The 16,374-nt window shown below is 45.5% G+C and overlaps 1 protein-coding gene across 2 annotated transcripts; it reads left to right on the forward strand.

Annotated features, from left to right (window-relative positions):
* The first annotated feature begins 488 nt into the window (after window positions 1-488).
* LOC101767820 (beta-galactosidase 8) lies at window positions 489-8,256 on the forward strand. 2 transcript variants are annotated; one of them, XM_022825165.1, is made up of 19 exons: window positions 489-960; window positions 1,094-1,213; window positions 1,741-1,936; window positions 2,652-2,740; window positions 2,835-2,915; window positions 3,013-3,119; window positions 3,755-3,825; window positions 4,001-4,091; window positions 4,182-4,299; window positions 4,382-4,477; window positions 4,559-4,607; window positions 4,911-5,101; window positions 5,202-5,273; window positions 5,353-5,499; window positions 5,737-5,787; window positions 5,882-6,077; window positions 7,100-7,230; window positions 7,345-7,410; window positions 7,739-8,256. In XM_022825165.1, exons 1-19 carry the CDS (start codon window positions 892-894, stop codon window positions 7,823-7,825), a joined length of 2,028 nt encoding a protein of 675 aa, XP_022680900.1. In that variant the 5' UTR covers window positions 489-891; the 3' UTR covers window positions 7,826-8,256. The 2 variants fall into 2 exon arrangements, with proteins under 2 accessions (XP_022680900.1, XP_004961372.1); XM_004961315.4 differs by having other exon boundaries at window positions 3,025-3,119.
* The last annotated feature ends 8,118 nt before the right edge of the window (window positions 8,257-16,374 follow it).

Genomic DNA, 16,374 nt, shown 5'->3' on the forward strand with positions numbered 1-16,374 from the left:
CCAGAGACGAAGGAACGAGAAGCCGGTATGGACGGTCCAGATCTGCAGGCTCAGGATCGAACGGCGCACCACACGCACATACCAGTCAACACTCGCCAGCGTGGCACCGCAGCTTTGTCCAGACTCGCGCCCGCCTACCTACCGGAAGTCCCGAGCGAAGGTACATGGCTACACGTCAGCGATCTCATAGATTATCTCATGTGGAGGAGAGAGAACGAGGAGAGAGAAAGAGGTCGTTGCTTCGCGAAATAACTATCTCATGAGTTAAATTATAGGACTACGAGACAACTTAACAATCATTGTACGGGTTATTGTTGCCATGCAACTCATAATATTTTATTTTTCTTATGCACAACTTAAGGAATTATATACCACTACCAGACAACTTATAGGATAACTTATTGTACAAGTACCTGTTAAATCGTGTAAAGATTACGTTACCATTGAGACCGACTATTAGACAACACCTACCCCCGAGAAGGCCACCACGGCCATCACTCCCGCCGGCGCCAGGGCCAAGCAGTGGCCAGCCACCGCCACCGGCGCGGCGGCGCGCGCGCTGCCGCTACTCCGCACACATACCACTCCACTACCCGTCTCGTCTCCCGAATCCACCGGAGAGCCGAGCCGCTGCCCGCACCACACCACAATCCCCCGCCGCGTCCGATCCCAGCTCGGCAACTCGCCTCTCCTCCCGCCGCAGGCCCCCGCGCTCGGGGCGACGGGTCCGTGCTGGCGGCGGTCTCTATCAGAAGGGCGTGCTGCTCACGGCGTTCCCCGACGCTTGGAATTGGGCGTGGCTCGTAAGGCACGCTTCCCGCGGTACAATTGCGACCCCCAAGGCGGTGGCAGAGAGGAGCCTAGCAGCTGCAGCTCAACGAGTTCAGGGGAATGGCCTCCAGTGGAACCTTTCAGAACCTTCTCCTGGCGCCCCTCCTCTGCCTCGCGCTCGCCTCGTCGGTACGTACGCTCATCGTGCTTTTCGCTGCTGTCTGTGGTTCCGTCCGGCGGTTGCGTGTCGAGCACTCGAGCGGTCGAGCCTGTGCTGAATTGGTAGTACTGCTTCTGGTGCACGTGGGTGATTGGGTGCTAGGTCGGTGGCGAGGCGTCGTCGTCAAGAAGGTTCTGGATCGAGAACGATACCTTCATGAAGGATGGGGCGCCGTTCCAGATCGTCGGCGGGGACGTGCACTACTTCCGCATTGTTCCTGAGGTGAGATTTTCTTTCTTATTTTAGCAGTTGTTCAGAATTTTTAGATGGCTACTGTTTTGAGCAGTTGTTAGCTGAGTGGCAGAGTCTCTGAGGTTGCCAATTCCCAATCTATAAATGCTTGAGCCTCCAAGAGTTTCAGGAATTAAAACATTTGTCAGTACTCAGTACCTCACATGCATATGAGCAAGTTCGACATACTACACTTTGGTTTTTTCCAGTAATATTGTTGAAGACACCAACTTCCAAAATGTTGGCAATGTAAAAATACTGGGCGACCTTGGCTCATGTCAAGCATGACTATAGCTTCGTTGGAGGAGTTTTAGCGTTCTACGATATGCCTAGCTATTTTGTGCTAGACACCAGCTTGCAAAATGGTTAAAGAATCATCTAGAAATGAGATTATTTTGTTATTACAAAATTGTGCATAACTATGTGATTGGCCTTATTTATGAGCATATGCCAACATGTTCTTCTGGATATCTTTATTTATATTATCATTACCTTCTCCAAGTGATTGGTGCTTGCAGTACTGGAAGGATCGCCTGTTAAGAGCAAAGGCGCTGGGCTTGAACGCAATTCAAACATATGTACCTTGGAACTTGCATGAGCCAGAACCACAGAGCTGGGAATTCAAGGGCTTTGCAGATATTGAATCATATCTGAGACTTGCTCAAGAATTAGATATGCTGGTCATGCTTCGTGTAGGTCCATACATTTGTGGAGGTAAGTTGACATTCTTATTGAAACTTCATGCATTCAGCATGCCAATGACTTAAGACATAGTTGTATCTATACTGCAATGGACAAAATAACTATTATTGCCACAGAGGATTAATAAACTTCAAATAGTTCATTATGAAAGTTAGAAGAGGCAATTCTTGGTTTTCAAATAGTACAGATGTTATGGCAAGTGGGCTGGCCGCAGGCCTAGGCCCACGAGTACTGTAGCTCGTGAACAGTACCACGAGGGAATAAGATTGGTTTATTAGCAGGTCATTAGAGATAAGGTTGTTAGAGAGATAAGGTCATTTAGATTAGATTGGGTTTGTTAGGTTGCTGGCTATATAAGCACAGCCACACCATCTATTGTAATCAAGCAGAAAAACAGATCTTAACTCAGAGCCTCCTAGGGAGGGCGAGTAGGCACCTGTTGATCTGCTATTGTACTCCTTGCCCAATAAACTAGCCGTATCAACAGAATAGATAGATCATTGAACTATGGAAGAAGAAATAAGCCTTCCTCCACCGACATGTAAAAGGAAGTACTCATCTCTGCATTTGAGACCATGTAGACGTCCCTAACGTGATGAAGTAATGCCATGATTATTGTAACCTATAGTTATGCACTGCACACTGTTCATAAGTTTCAAGGTTGATTGGGTTGTGATGGTGCATGTGCTTGAGTTGAGATTTATAATTTATAATGTGCACACTGCAGAATGGGACTTAGGAGGATTTCCACCTTGGTTGCTCGCCATAGAACCTGCCCTTAAACTACGATCATCAGATTCGACCTATCTTTCCTTGGTATTCTGACCAAAACATGACCATTCTTTGGGTATATAGCATTAATTTTAGATGTTTATGGAGATATTTTGACCAATTCTACCACGCTTTCCAGGTGGAGAGATGGTGGGGTGTACTACTTCCAAAAGTTGCACCATTATTGTACAACAATGGAGGTCCAGTTATTATGGTTCAGGCAAGTTCATCACGGTTTAAGTTGCTTTTCTGCGTGCTGTCCATTTTCCTTTCTAGTGTGTCAGCTTTTGTATATGTAGAAGAGCCTAATTGTACAGCCGGTCTGGCAGATTGAAAATGAATTTGGTTCATTTGGAGATGACAAGAATTACCTTCATTACCTTGTTCAACTGGCCAGAAGATATCTTGGGAACAACATTGTTCTGTACGCAGTTCTGTCTGCTCATACTCTTAGCTATACAAATCATTGTTCTGTTTTCAGCATTCACAGCTATGTCCATTTTGTAACTGACTTTGTAACCTGTGTTTATAGCAATATAGGAGTGATTAGGTATGGTATACTGGAAGTTTTGTACAGCAGCACTTAGGCAGCATCTGTGCATCAATGTTGTTATGAAAAGATGTGTGTGGATATGTAAACCACAACCACAGCTATTCTTGTGGGCAGCATCCATATGAAATTCTAAAAATATTTACTGCACAAATATAATTTATACCGTTGTGCCAGTGTGTGTGGTTGATAGTAGGGATGCTATTAAGAATTTAGCTGAAATGCTACAACCCACATGCTAATCATTCAATATAAGGAAATTGGGTATATTGAACTGTTAGATTCTTCAAATAGTATATATGAAAGCATTCTAATGCAACTTCAAGTGTTTGTTGATACACTACATGCACCAACACACTAATATTATGTAGTTACAAAGAAAAAAGGAAAAAGAAAAGAAAAAAAGGGGAAAAAGAATCCAGACTTGTGAGTTCATGTTCCTTATGATTTGGTTCTAAACTTCTAATTACCAAGGCCGTGATTATGTCTACTCTTAAATCATCTTTCAGTTATACAACTGATGGGGGCGCCATTGGTAATTTAAAGAACGGATCAATTCCTCAAGATGATGTTTTCGCTGGTAAAATATGATTGCTGAGCTTGTGTCATAATGTGGATGAGTTATTTTCTTCAGTAAAAGAATCATGTTTTCTTCACATAATGACATTCCTAAGTTTCTAACTTTTCATACTTGCACTTTGCCCTGATTTTCCTCAGTTAATCATTTAGCAAATAATAGTATGACTGATATGCAGCTGTTGATTTTGGAACTGGGTCCAATCCATGGCCCATATTCAGATTACAGAAGAAATACAACTTACCAGGAAAATCAGCTCCTTTAAGTTCGTAAGTTGGCTGTACATCATGTCAGATATTCTGTGTCATGTATTTTTTTGGGTATGGCTTTACCTAATGTTGACACCTCTTACTTTTCAGGGAATTTTATACTGGATGGCTAACACACTGGGGTGAAAGTATAGCAACAACAGATGCCGCTAGTACAGCTAAAGCCCTTAAAACAATTTTGTGCCACAATGGTTCTGCTGTACTTTATGTCTGTCTCTGGAGCTCATTCATCAATGCATTGCATTTGCAGTCTAGGTCTATTAATTCTATTTCTTCATGAGGTTGTCCAGATGGCTCATGGTGGGACCAATTTTGGGTTTTATAATGGTGCAAATACTGGCCAAGATGAATCAGATTACAAGGCAGACCTCACTTCATATGACTATGCAAGTATCGCTCCAAATTTCTTTTATTTATTAATTTGTTTTTGAAAACCAACTTATTTACATGACCTCTTTACTGAGCAGGATGCACCGATTAAGGAGCATGGAGATGTACATAATTCAAAATACGAAGGCATGCTGTGATATCTTCCAATTTAAAATTTCACTTGGAATGAATTTTTTTTTTTGGTTGCCTTTAGTCCCTGCTTGCTAACATTCAGCATGAGATACAAAAACCGGAATACTGAATAGATTTTTTAATGGAAGATCCTAATGTGTGCATAACGTGCATGTCAATGTAGATTACTGGATTAGGAATCACTTCATTCTGAATCTCTGGAAAATTCCCAAAAGAACTAATGCGCTTGGAACTTGTTTCCTAAGCACTATTTTATTTCTGTTTTGATTTCTCATTGCAACTGGTGTTATCAAGCAGCACTGAGAAGGGTAATACATAAATGTACTCGGACTCCTCTTCATCCACTTCCTTCTGACATTGAAAAGGCAAATTACGGGCTTGTGAAGTTACAGAAGGTTGCTTCTTTGTTTGACATCATTGATAATATCAGTGATCCTTTGAAAGGTGCTGTTTCTGAGCATCCACTGTATATGGAACAGATAGGCCAGGTACCAACAAATCTATTATATTTGTATTTCCATTATTGTTACAGAACTTATTGAGCAAGTTTACATTTCATAGATCTGTGATGGGATTTTTGTTTGTTAGATGTTTGGATTTCTATTGTACATGTCAGAATACCAAGGGAAACTCCCATCAAGCATCCTATCAATTCCAAAGGTTGTGGCCTTCATTTTTTGTTTTCTCTGCATGAAAGAAAGTTCATCTCTTCTAAGATGTAAATTCTGGGTTACTGCAGGTACATGACAGAGCTCAGGTGTTCCTGTCATGCTCAACTGACGGTATCAGAAACCCAAGATATGCTGGTATAATTGAAAGATGGTCTAGTAAAACACTAGAAATACCAAATTTAAGATGTTCTTCTAATACCAGCCTATATATCCTGGTAATCTTTCTTGCATCTTCATTGGAACTTTTCTTGCTAGAGTACTACAACTTTACAATTATTGTTAATTGACTCGATTTTACTGAATCACATTAAAAGGAACTTCCTTTTTTCATTCCTAAAACATCAACTAAAGAAAGAATGGAGGTAGTATTTCTCCAGGTTCCCTTTAAAACGTTTAGATTAATCTTACGTAGTGATTTGTTGCTTACTAGCATATACGCATTTTATCTACAGGTAGAAAATATGGGTCGTGTAAATTATGGGCCATATATTTTTGACCGGAAGGTAAGTATCACATTGCCTCTTGCTAGTTACAGCATTTGCATTGACCATGGTTATAAGCTTCTTATACTGATTAGTACCCCGTTTTGAAACACAGGGAATACTATCTCCTATTCAAATAGATGGCATCACTCTCCGTCACTGGAAAATGTATCCACTTACATTTAGTTCACTGGATAACCTTCCAAAACTCCAACTAATCACTCAAATGCCTGATGTTAGAGATAGTAAAGTGTCCATTATTCATGGTGACTCAGAAAAGAAATTGCAGGAGTCATCATTCTATTCAAATGGTAAGTCTCCACATTCAAATGATTCTGCAAGCAGTTTCCCTAAAAAAAAAATGCAAGCAGTGAAACGGTCACACAATTATTTTTTCATGCAGCTATGGTCTTCTTAAAGTAGTCGGGTGCAATTTATGATCCGTCATGGATCATGCATGAGCAACAGCTCACGTCTAGGATAGTACTAATCTTAGAAGCAATACATAACTATCTAATAAATAAATAAAAACTCGACCTGCGGGGGGTAAGATAGCCCCCGGGCTTTTTGCTAAGAGAGAAGACCTTCTCACACAGGCTGAGGAAACCCCCGAACCTCTGCCCCACCCTTACAGGGGCCCGTAACCCTTGTGAGACTACCACTGGGCTATCGACCACTGCAACTACCCCAGGTAGGAGGGTTCAAACCAACCACAGTTACGACCTGGGTCGGGCCTTGACCTATGCTTTGGTTATGGTGACAGACGAGGGGATTTTTTTAACCCCAGCTTGAAATTCGCTCCCACGGGGAGTCGAACCCAGGACCTGAGAAGTGCTACGGAGACCATCTAACCAACTCAGCTAGAGGGCTGTTCGCAACTATCTAATAAATAACATGATTGTATCTTTGCTATGGTCTTCTTAAAGTAGTCGGGCGCAATTTATGATCCGTCATGGCTCATGCATGAGCAACAGCTCACTTCTAGGATAGTACTAATCTTAGAACTTAGAAGCAATACATAACTATCTAATAAATAACATGATTGTATCTTTGCATAGATTTTGCCAGCTAACTGTCAGTGTGAAATCATGAAGTAATCCAAATTTATTCACATAATAATTATAATGATCACTTTCTGAGTGTCATGGCATGGTTGGCCCCATTTGTTATTTGGATCAGGACCAGTTAGTGGAACACTGGAGCTCTTTATGTTGCAGTCAACAAAAACAATGAATCTAAAAATTCTCGTTAAAAAGTATCTTTTTTACTGAAAAATTGCTGCTTTAAACCTCAATACCCTTGCATCATGTTATGACAGAAATTGCTTCTGCAGAACCTGAATTTTATGAAGGCCATTTCCATATCGACTCGGAGAGTGAGATAAAGGATACATTTATATCATTTCGTGGTTGGAACAAGGGTGTTGCTTTTGTGAACAACTTCAACATTGGGAGATTTTGGCCGGTAAAATCCTGTGCATTCTGTTCTGCAAATTATTTATGAATTACAGTTATATTTTTTTAATAAAGAATCTACATTTTGCTCACTTGAGCTGAAATCGAACTGTTTTTTTTTCAGGCTTGGGGACCACAGTGTGCCCTTTATGTTCCTGCTCCGATCCTCAGACCTGGAGACAACACTATTGTATGTACTCTGTTCTTACTATGGCGATATGCTTTTTTTTTTCCTGCTTTCTCTGTATGTTTCTCAAAATAGTGAAAAGATAGCATTGATCCACCTTTCAATGCCCAGGGGGAAAAAAATCAGTAAACACCTAGCATAACTGGAATAAGTAATTCCTTATAGTTCAGATTCATCCTTTTTTAAAGAAAAAGAGGAACATTTTTCACTAAAAAAATTAGCAACTACTCCTATGTTACCGCCTAGAGTTCTTTCATAAGGTTACCAATGTTTAGCTGTTCAGTAAGTGATGAACAAAGTAACACATGCAACGTTATCTTATTCTTTTCAGGTAATCTTTGAACTGCACGGTCCGAATCCTGAACTCACAATCAACTTAGTAACAGATCCAGATTTCACATGCGGTCCAAATCAGTAAGAACGGTCGCACGTGGTGTGCTGAGCACAGTGCAGCGGATTCTGTCTCCTTCCTCTCGCTTCTCTTCTCTACGTTGGTGCTCGCGTGCTGCTATCCAGAAAAGCAAGGTTCCCCTTCGCTTTGCGCCACTCACAGCCATGATTATTAGCAGAGCAAGGTTCATTCTGTAGATCCCGCGTTGTATATGTTGATCCACGGTGCACTCATTGCCCACTGTACCGAACATTGGATTCTCAGAGCTGGAGTCACCATTTTCAGCACAGACGGAATCAAACACGGTGACCGTTTCAGCATCTCGTAGTGTGTGTTTCAGACCATAAAGCTCATTGGTGAACCAACCCTGCCACTTGAGCCAATTGGTTTTCTTAAGTTGACATGATTATCTGACCGTAGGAGGATGATACTCCTACAAGATGCCAATTCGGGTTAAACCGCCACTTGAGTGAAGTGTTTGGTTTATTAGCTTGAATTAGAAATGTTTATCATAGGAAAAATGAAAAGGAAAGCTTCAGTCTTCCCAGCCCACTGCCGCGTGTATTGGGAAGCCCAGAGCCCCAAACCCCAAGCACTTTCCAGCAGCCCAGCCTATAACTCCTTCCACCTCCGGCGGTCCTCCCTCCTCCGTACGCACGACCGGACTCCACCACACCAGACACTATCACTACACCACACTTCAACCTCGCGCCGCCGCCGACGGCCGTGGGGCTGCCAGCTGCCTCCACGTCCCCGCGCTTCCTGCCGTGCACGGCTCGGCGTCCCAAACCTTTTTTCGGCCGAACCGAGACTTTTTTTCGCAACCGCCTCCCTCGAGGCTTCTCGGATTTATAGGTTCGGCAAGTGGTTGATTCGTAGGTGGAGACGATTGCGAAACTAAGAACTCGAAGATGATCGCGAGAACATAAGGGACATGAGGATTTTAGACAGGTTCAGACCTTCGAAGAGAAATGCCTTACGTGGTAGTTTGTATTGCTTTGCGTTGGTGCGTGGAATCTGGGGATGAGGTCTTCTGCCCTTGGGAGGCTCCCTTAGCCACCTTATACAGGCTGACGACTTAAGGTTGCAAGTCGGTTTGAATCTAATCTACTTGGTAGTTATATAGAAGGTGATTTGAGTCCAAGTACAATACACGTCCTGCAATATCCGGGCTATTTTGAATCGGCCGGCTTTCTTAGTGTGTACTCCAAGCATTTTCATGTCCTTGACCCGCGCGTCCTGGTTAGGCAGGTCTACTTGTCAGGTCAGGCCAGTATCCTAGTTGGTAGGGACCTATGGGGTACCCATATCCCTTAAGCCTCCGAGCGATGTGTAGACGATTAGGAACTTGAGGTCATCAGAGCGAAGCTTGGAATGTAGTCAGATGAAGCTGCAATGATGTTGTGGTGACGGAGAGGCTGCACAGTGCTCAAAAAAGAAGAAAATCCAAGCAAATACGAAGCCAAACGTGCAGAGCGAAGTCGAGTGCCGAGTTGATGGATGCCTGGCATCCAGCATGTCGAAGTGAAGGACATGGAGGGCGTCGCAAGACGCACTCCATAGGAGTAGCCCCCGAGCATTGAAGTGATTAGTTTAATCGGTCCAATGGTCCGAAAAGAAAAAGTTGATCCCAATAGCGAGTCCAAGTACTTGAACATAAGGAAAAACAGAGGCACAGGGGTACGTCGACTAGAAATAGACATCCAGCCCCCGAGGACGAGGACTGATGGAGCCGCGGAGGCGTGCCGTGAAAGACATAACGGAAAACCCGCAAACTCCGTCCAGCGCGTGGGCCGTAATAACGGAAAACCCACAAATTCCGTCGCTAGGTCACGCCGTCGTCTTCAAAAGTTGAAGGGGTGCGGTTTCATTTTCATTTCCATTTGCCTCACTCACGTCACCGCCACCACAGTTCACGGAGCATATTGCCGCCGCGCCTGCGAACCCTAGGTCGCGCCGCCGCGATTTGCAATCTACTCTCGCACACTTTGCTGCTGCCGCCCGAGCCGCCGCGCCACCGTATGCGCATCAAGACCCTAGCATCCATCAGATCCAAATCACAAAGCTTGGAGACTGAAGAAATGGCATAGACAAACATTCTAGATCCAACTACGGTGTGGGTGAAGTCCATGATGACCCAAGAGCGCATCCAGGCGCTTGTCGACTGGGGCCTCCTCGGGCCTCAAGCGCTCTTGGATTGGAAGCCAACCGTCAGCTAATATTTCCCGACGAAGGACAAGACAGAGACGGTGATCTTCACGTCGTTCTTCAAGCGCGGGTTCGGGATCCCGTGTGGAGACTTCTTCCGGGGCCTTTGCACTACTACAAGATCGAGTTGGTACATCTAAATCCTAACTCCATTCTTGATATTGCTATATTCATCCATCTGTGCGAGGCATATCTAGGCATCCCCCCGCACTTTGATCTGTGGCAATATTTGTATCAGTTGAAGCCCGTGTCAACCAAGGGGAAGCAACCACGAGTGATTGGTGGTTGTGGTTTTTCTCTCTGTGCGAAAAAAGTCCAGGAGTACTTTGACCTCCAGTTGAAGGATTCCAACAACGGCTGGCACAAAGAGTGGTTCACCGTCGCCAATCAGCAGCCCGAGCTCTCGCCACACATTGGATACGAGCCAATGATCATGAACGAGTGGTCGAACCAGCCGACCTCGAAGGAGCAAGTGAAGGTGAATCAGTTGCTGGCAAAGATCGCTGACCTAAAATCGCGAGGACTCACAACAGTTGCTGTTAGCTCAAGCGCCGAGTGCACCCAGCGTATGAGTACACAGGGCTGCAGGACCCGACCCGGGAGGTCCAGCGAAAGGTGCCCAAGGACAAAATCATCAACCAGGTGCTCAAGTTCTTTGGGGGCATTATCAGAAATAGGAGCTGCTCCAAGGCTTATTCTCTAAAGAGGCCGCCAGCCAACTCGGTATGATTTTCAGCGGAGTTGATGTAGCGTAATTATTATGCTGTTGTGTTGTTTCTGACAATACTTGTGGATTTGATCGGGATGACGAGTTCACATTCTTTTACCCTGTTCCACTTCCTGGAGGGGTCGAGCAGCAGCGATCCAAGGTCCACCTGACCGACGAGCCTTATGAGCCGCCTGCCGGCCTTGAGTGGGAGTCGGACGAGGGCGTGCCAGAAGAGGTCGGCCGGGCCGAGGGCTCCGAGCTAGATGGACATCAGACATGGCATGCCGTGCAGAAGCAGCCCGCCTCCAAGTCGCAGAAGCTGAGCTTCAAGAAGAGGAAGATGGCCGGCAAGAAGGGGAAGGAGAAGGAGAAGGCCGCCCCGAGCGCGACCTCCGCCGCTAGGTCGGCCAGCGAGGCGGACGAGGAGGTCAGCCTGAAAGGATCTTGTGATGCCTAGAGGGGGAGGGGGGTGAATAGGCTCACTTCAAATTTTTCCTGAAAAACTTCGCAGCGGTATTAGACATGTCAGAACTTCCAACACTGTGCTGGAACTTCCGATGGGTCGGAACTTCCGATGGGTCGGAACTTCCGGTACAGGGTCGAAACTTCTGACAGTAGAAAGTGAGCTAAACGAAATTCAAAATGAAACCTGAATCTGCCAATTCTTCTTGAATCAAAAGATTATAAATGAAGTGCAGAGACTACTACAGGTGATAAATATGCAAGGAACCACACAAATTTATAGATCGGCTTAAATCAAACTTCTAGTTCAATATGAACACAAAGAACACAATAAGCACAAGAGACAAGGATTTGTTTACCGAAGTTCACTTCCACAAAGGAAGCTACATCTCCGTTGAGGAGCTCACAAAGAGCTGGATCCTCACTAACCCTTTACCTCTCTCAATCAACCATAAAGGAGGATTGAGTTAATTGCTATGAATCCACAAAGGATGGGTGATGCAAACGTTCCCAGACGCACCACACAAAGAGGGCACCCAAACGGGCGATGCCTAGCCGTCTAATAGCCAGCTTCAAGAGTAACAAACGCGAATCGATGGCCGAAGATGCTTGGAGTGCTCTTGAGATGAATTTTTTAGACCTCACACTCAAATCCTCAAGACTCACACCTTCAACCTTGCTCTCACCCAATCCCTAGCTCAAACTCTCAAAGATTTAGCTCAAAGGGGAGTGGGGGAGGAGTATTCAATGCTTGGGGGTTGTTTTAGCTCGAGTTGTTTAGCAGCAATAAATGGGAGGGCTGAGAGGATATTTATACCTGAGCCCCAAAACTCGTAGTTACAATACATTTATGTGCTTGTCAGAACTTTCGACAAAATTAAATTAAAACAGCTGAGAGCTTCTTCTCAGAAGTTTCAAGAAACTTCCGGTGGCCTTTATCGGAACTTCCGATATAGTGTCAGAACTTCCTACACTGCCAGATAAAAACAGCTGAGCACCTCCTGTCGGAAGTTTCTGAATGCTTCTGGCCGGTGTCAGAACTTCCAACGCTCACAGAAAATGTGAGAAAACAAGTGTGCAAGTGAGTGAGTTGTATCTCTCAATAGGTGGTTAGGATTTCAATTGAGCACTTTAGCATCTTCAAATTATCCATCCGCATCCCCCTTAATAGTACGGCGTTCCTATACTCAATTCAAAATTAGAAATTATAGAAAAGTTTTCTTTTGAGCTCAACACTGTTCTTTCTTTGAAATTTGGGGGTTCTTGATATTCCTTTCATAACCTCTGCACTTCTTTAGAATTAAAACTTGTTAATCACTTGATAAAATTATTAGTCCCCTAACCATGCATGTCATCAACACCAAAACCCACTTAGGGGGCAAATACACAATTAGGGCTCACATGAGATATATAAAGATTTTGAATCCAACTATACAGGTGAGCTCCCCCTTAACATGTGCATAGAAAAGAAAAATATCCTCAAACTCCATTTGCACATATTAAGTGAGCTCCCCCTATATCCTTGCATTCGTGGGGTGCAAAGGTGTGACATGTATATCAACGTGATGCATATGACAAGATATAATCACTTCAACAAAGTGGAAATAAACAATACACCAAGACATGATCATCACAAATGATTAAAGTTTTAGAATCACACTAACATAGCAAATCACAAACAAATCTTAAAAATTTAAAAGATTCACTTGGCACACGCATCACACCACACAAGTTCTTACATATCCACAAGCCATAACCTAGAAAAACTCAAAAGAAAGATAACTCCATCCATGGTGAGCTCACTCCCCCTTTGGCATCAAACTTAAAAAAGGGGAGGCCCTTCCATGGGCCATCACTCGTCGTCCTCGTTGTCATTCGCGTCATCATCATCTTCTTCCTCACCCTCGGGAGTGTGAGCCTCGATAATATCTTTTTCTTCCTCCTCGGACTCCTCTCTCCCACCAAATTCCTCCTCCTCATCACCACCTTGGGGAGCCCCAAAGAACATAGAGGGCTGCCCAATCTCCTCCCAAGGGTTATAGAAAACCGGGGGAGGAGGGAAGTCAATAGGAGCGCAGAGAGGAGAGTATAGGATATCATTATTTGCCATTTGCTCTTTTTGCCTCCTCTCAATTTTAAGAAGCTCCTCATCCATATGCTTCTTGCGGGCATGAATCTCATCGGCATTGTGTTGCGCCACATTAAAGTAAGCAAATAATTCTTGAGATATGAAGCTAAGAATCCCCTTCTTCTTAGGAGCACGAGTGGGTGGAGGGCCTCTAGAGGTAGAGGGCCTATGTGAGGAAGATGGCTCTAGAAATGGTCCATGGGACGATGAGGGTCCATGTGAAGATGACGGCCCTTGAGAAGTTCTTGGAGGTGGAAGTTGAATGCCATGAGACCCTATCCTTAAAAGCCTCTCAAGTTGGCCCTTCTTTGGCTTGTAGATGGGATGGGCCTTCTCCGATAAAATCTCCAAATTTGTCACTTTTTTGATCATAGAAAAGATGTATGGTGCATAGTGATAACTCTTCTTGGGAGAATATGAGCAAATGATTGTCTCTTCTCAAATGAAATCAGAGACACTGAATTCCCCCTTATCTAGATGCATCCATGCTAGCAAGTTCTTGGACATATTGGAGATATTGTCCGCATCACCACCTTTGGGACAAAAAGTGTATTAAAATAACTGATATATCAACTTCTAGTATGAAATCATGCCCTTGGTGGTGCCATGCTCAATCGGCCCATATGCACTATCATACATGAAGGCCATCTCCCCATCCTCAATGATATTCTCATCATGTATCTTATATCTAGCAATGTCATAAACCCCATAGCCAAGAATATCTGCAAACTATGCATAGGTGACTGAGAGGGGCTTCCCTTGGAGAGTCCAGTGCATCACTTTGGTGGCCCTATCAATATAGAGAGTGGCATAGAATTGGGCCACCACCTCCTCATTCCAATCCTGATTCTGTTCCATAATAGAGATAAGGTTCTTGTTATTGCAAGCTTCCCACACTTGATCAATGACCGGCAAATCAATATCTTTGAAGTAGAGCCAGTCAATAGATTTCATTTCAGTGGTAGGATAAGATTTGCGAAGAATAACTGACTCATACCAATCTGCATGGAAGTGCAACTAGAAGCGAACATCCCCATAGAACTCCTTCTCATATTTGGATGGATCATCATACCTTAGAGCCCAAACATCATGTTTCCCTTTCTGATAGTTCACAAGGTGAAGTCCCATATAGCCAGATCTCTCTCGCCGAATAGGCTTTGCCATTCTGAGAATGACTATTTGAAGAAAGTCCAAAGAATTGTCTCATTGTCGTCCATATGAGCTCCTGGGGCGGACACATTCTTCATGCGAGGACGAGCACCCTAACTAGATCCCCCAGGTGCAGTAGGCTTCCCCCTTCCTCTAGCACAGGCTGGTACTTTGGGGGTTGCCTTCCTCTGAGAAATAGGAACCTCATCTGATTCAGTGGGGGAGTTGGACTCAATCTCCGGGGTATCCTCACGCCTCTTGCTTCTTTTCTCATGACCTATCTGATAGGATTTGCAAAGGAAAAAGAAGATGGATCAGAGATGATACGCATGGATGAAAACTGAAACTGCAGGAACTTATCGGAACTTCCGACTAGGGGTCAAAACTTTTGATTATTGAAAGTTCTGACCCACCATCAGAAGTTCCGACAGAGCCCGAGTTCGTCCAAAATCCATGGAATTTGAGATATAGCCATCCAATCCACACGATATCATAGGCATAAGTTCTAAGATGTATCTAGAGACTACCCCCAAAGGAAATCCACTAACTCTTACAACATTGAGAGATCGGGCGACATGATTTTTGAATGGATTATCTTGAAGATTTCTGTAACACCCGTAAAAATTACCAATTTAAATCACTCGTTAAAAATGCATTCCAAAATTTTCCAACCGTTGAGCTCCCGAAAAATCCTTTCCTTCCCGTCGGACCCGCCGTCCCGCCACCCGACGTCATCAACCCTCTTTTTCCGTTCCCCGCAAATTTCGCCGCGTGCCAGACGGATGACTGCCGCGCGTGCCCGCGACCATTTCCGCAATCGCCGCCGTCTATTTCTTCTTCCTTCTTTTCCTTCTTTTCCTTTTTTCTTTTTCTTTCTTTTTCCTTCACTTTCTTTTCTTCCTTTTTCCTCGCACCAACAGCACCTTATTTTCTTTTCCTACGTACCGCATGTATGCATGCATGCATGCACCGTTTCTTTTATTCAATTTTCTTCCCCCCCTGAAACTTGGTGCTGGCCGCATGCACCGTTTCTTTTATTTTATTTTCTTTCCCCCTGGAACTTAGTGCTGGCCGCATGCACCGCTTCTTCCGCACACATGCACCTGGTTCTTTTTTTCCTTTCATTCCCCTGCCGCATGCTCCAGTGCGTGTCACCTGGTTCCTGGCTTTTCTTGGCACACGTGTACTTCCCCTAGGCCCGCGCCTGGCCCCAGCGCTGGCCCCCCTGCACCTCTGCTGCTCGCATAGCTGCTGCACGCCACCTCCTACCGCCCCCGGTCCCACCTGCACAACGCACGCACCCCAGCACACTGCTGCCTAGCGCTCAGCTCCTCCCTCGCACGCGTCCCTGCTCATCCACGCACGCACGGGCTGCGCCCGGCCACTCCCGCGCCGGAGCGCGCTCGCTCCTCCGCACCAGTCCGCCCGGCCGTGCCCGCGCGCCTGCGCTCGCCCGCTCGCCCGCACCCGCCTGCGCACCGCACGCCCGCACGCCCGGCCTTTGGCGCCTAGCGCCTGGCCGCACGCGCCGCGTCGCCGGCCGCCGGTCACCGCACGTCACGCCGGCCATCACCTCGGTGGACTCCCTGTGCTCCTCGTCGATCGAGCCACCATGCCATCCACGAGGACGTCCACTCCGGCACGCCACCGGCCAGAAGTCTGGCCGCCATCATCACCTCCGACCTCCGCCTGCCCCTCCCGTCGCCTATAAAAGGGGTCGAGGCCGGCCGCCCCTGCCACCACCTCGCCTCGCCTCCTAGCTCGCCCCCCCCCTTTCCACCGACCCCGTGCGCCGCCGCCAGAGCTCTGCCCGCCGCCCTTTTTCCCCACGCCGGCCCCCTCGCTCCCCATCGCCAAATCCCCAAGGTGAGGGTCAAAATGGAGTCCCCTTGGTCTCCTCTACCTGCACCGCCGCTTGGT

The sequence above is a fragment of the Setaria italica genome, chromosome III, assembly GCF_000263155.2.
Source record: "Setaria italica strain Yugu1 chromosome III, Setaria_italica_v2.0, whole genome shotgun sequence".
Taxonomy (NCBI): Eukaryota; Viridiplantae; Streptophyta; class Magnoliopsida; order Poales; family Poaceae; genus Setaria; species Setaria italica.

What these genes read in the sequence shown, in the direction of transcription:
- LOC101767820 (XM_022825165.1), top strand. Translation starts at nt 892, where the DNA reads ATGGCCTCCAGTGGAACCTTTCAGAACCTTCTCCTGGCGCCCCTCCTC. An exon ending in AGGTCCATACATTTGTGGAG is followed by an intron (nt 1,937 to 2,651) that starts GTAAGTTGACAT and finishes TGCACACTGCAG; the next exon opens with AATGGGACTTAGGAGGATTT. An exon ending in AAATCAGCTCCTTTAAGTTC is followed by an intron (nt 4,092 to 4,181) that starts GTAAGTTGGCTG and finishes CTTACTTTTCAG; the next exon opens with GGAATTTTATACTGGATGGC.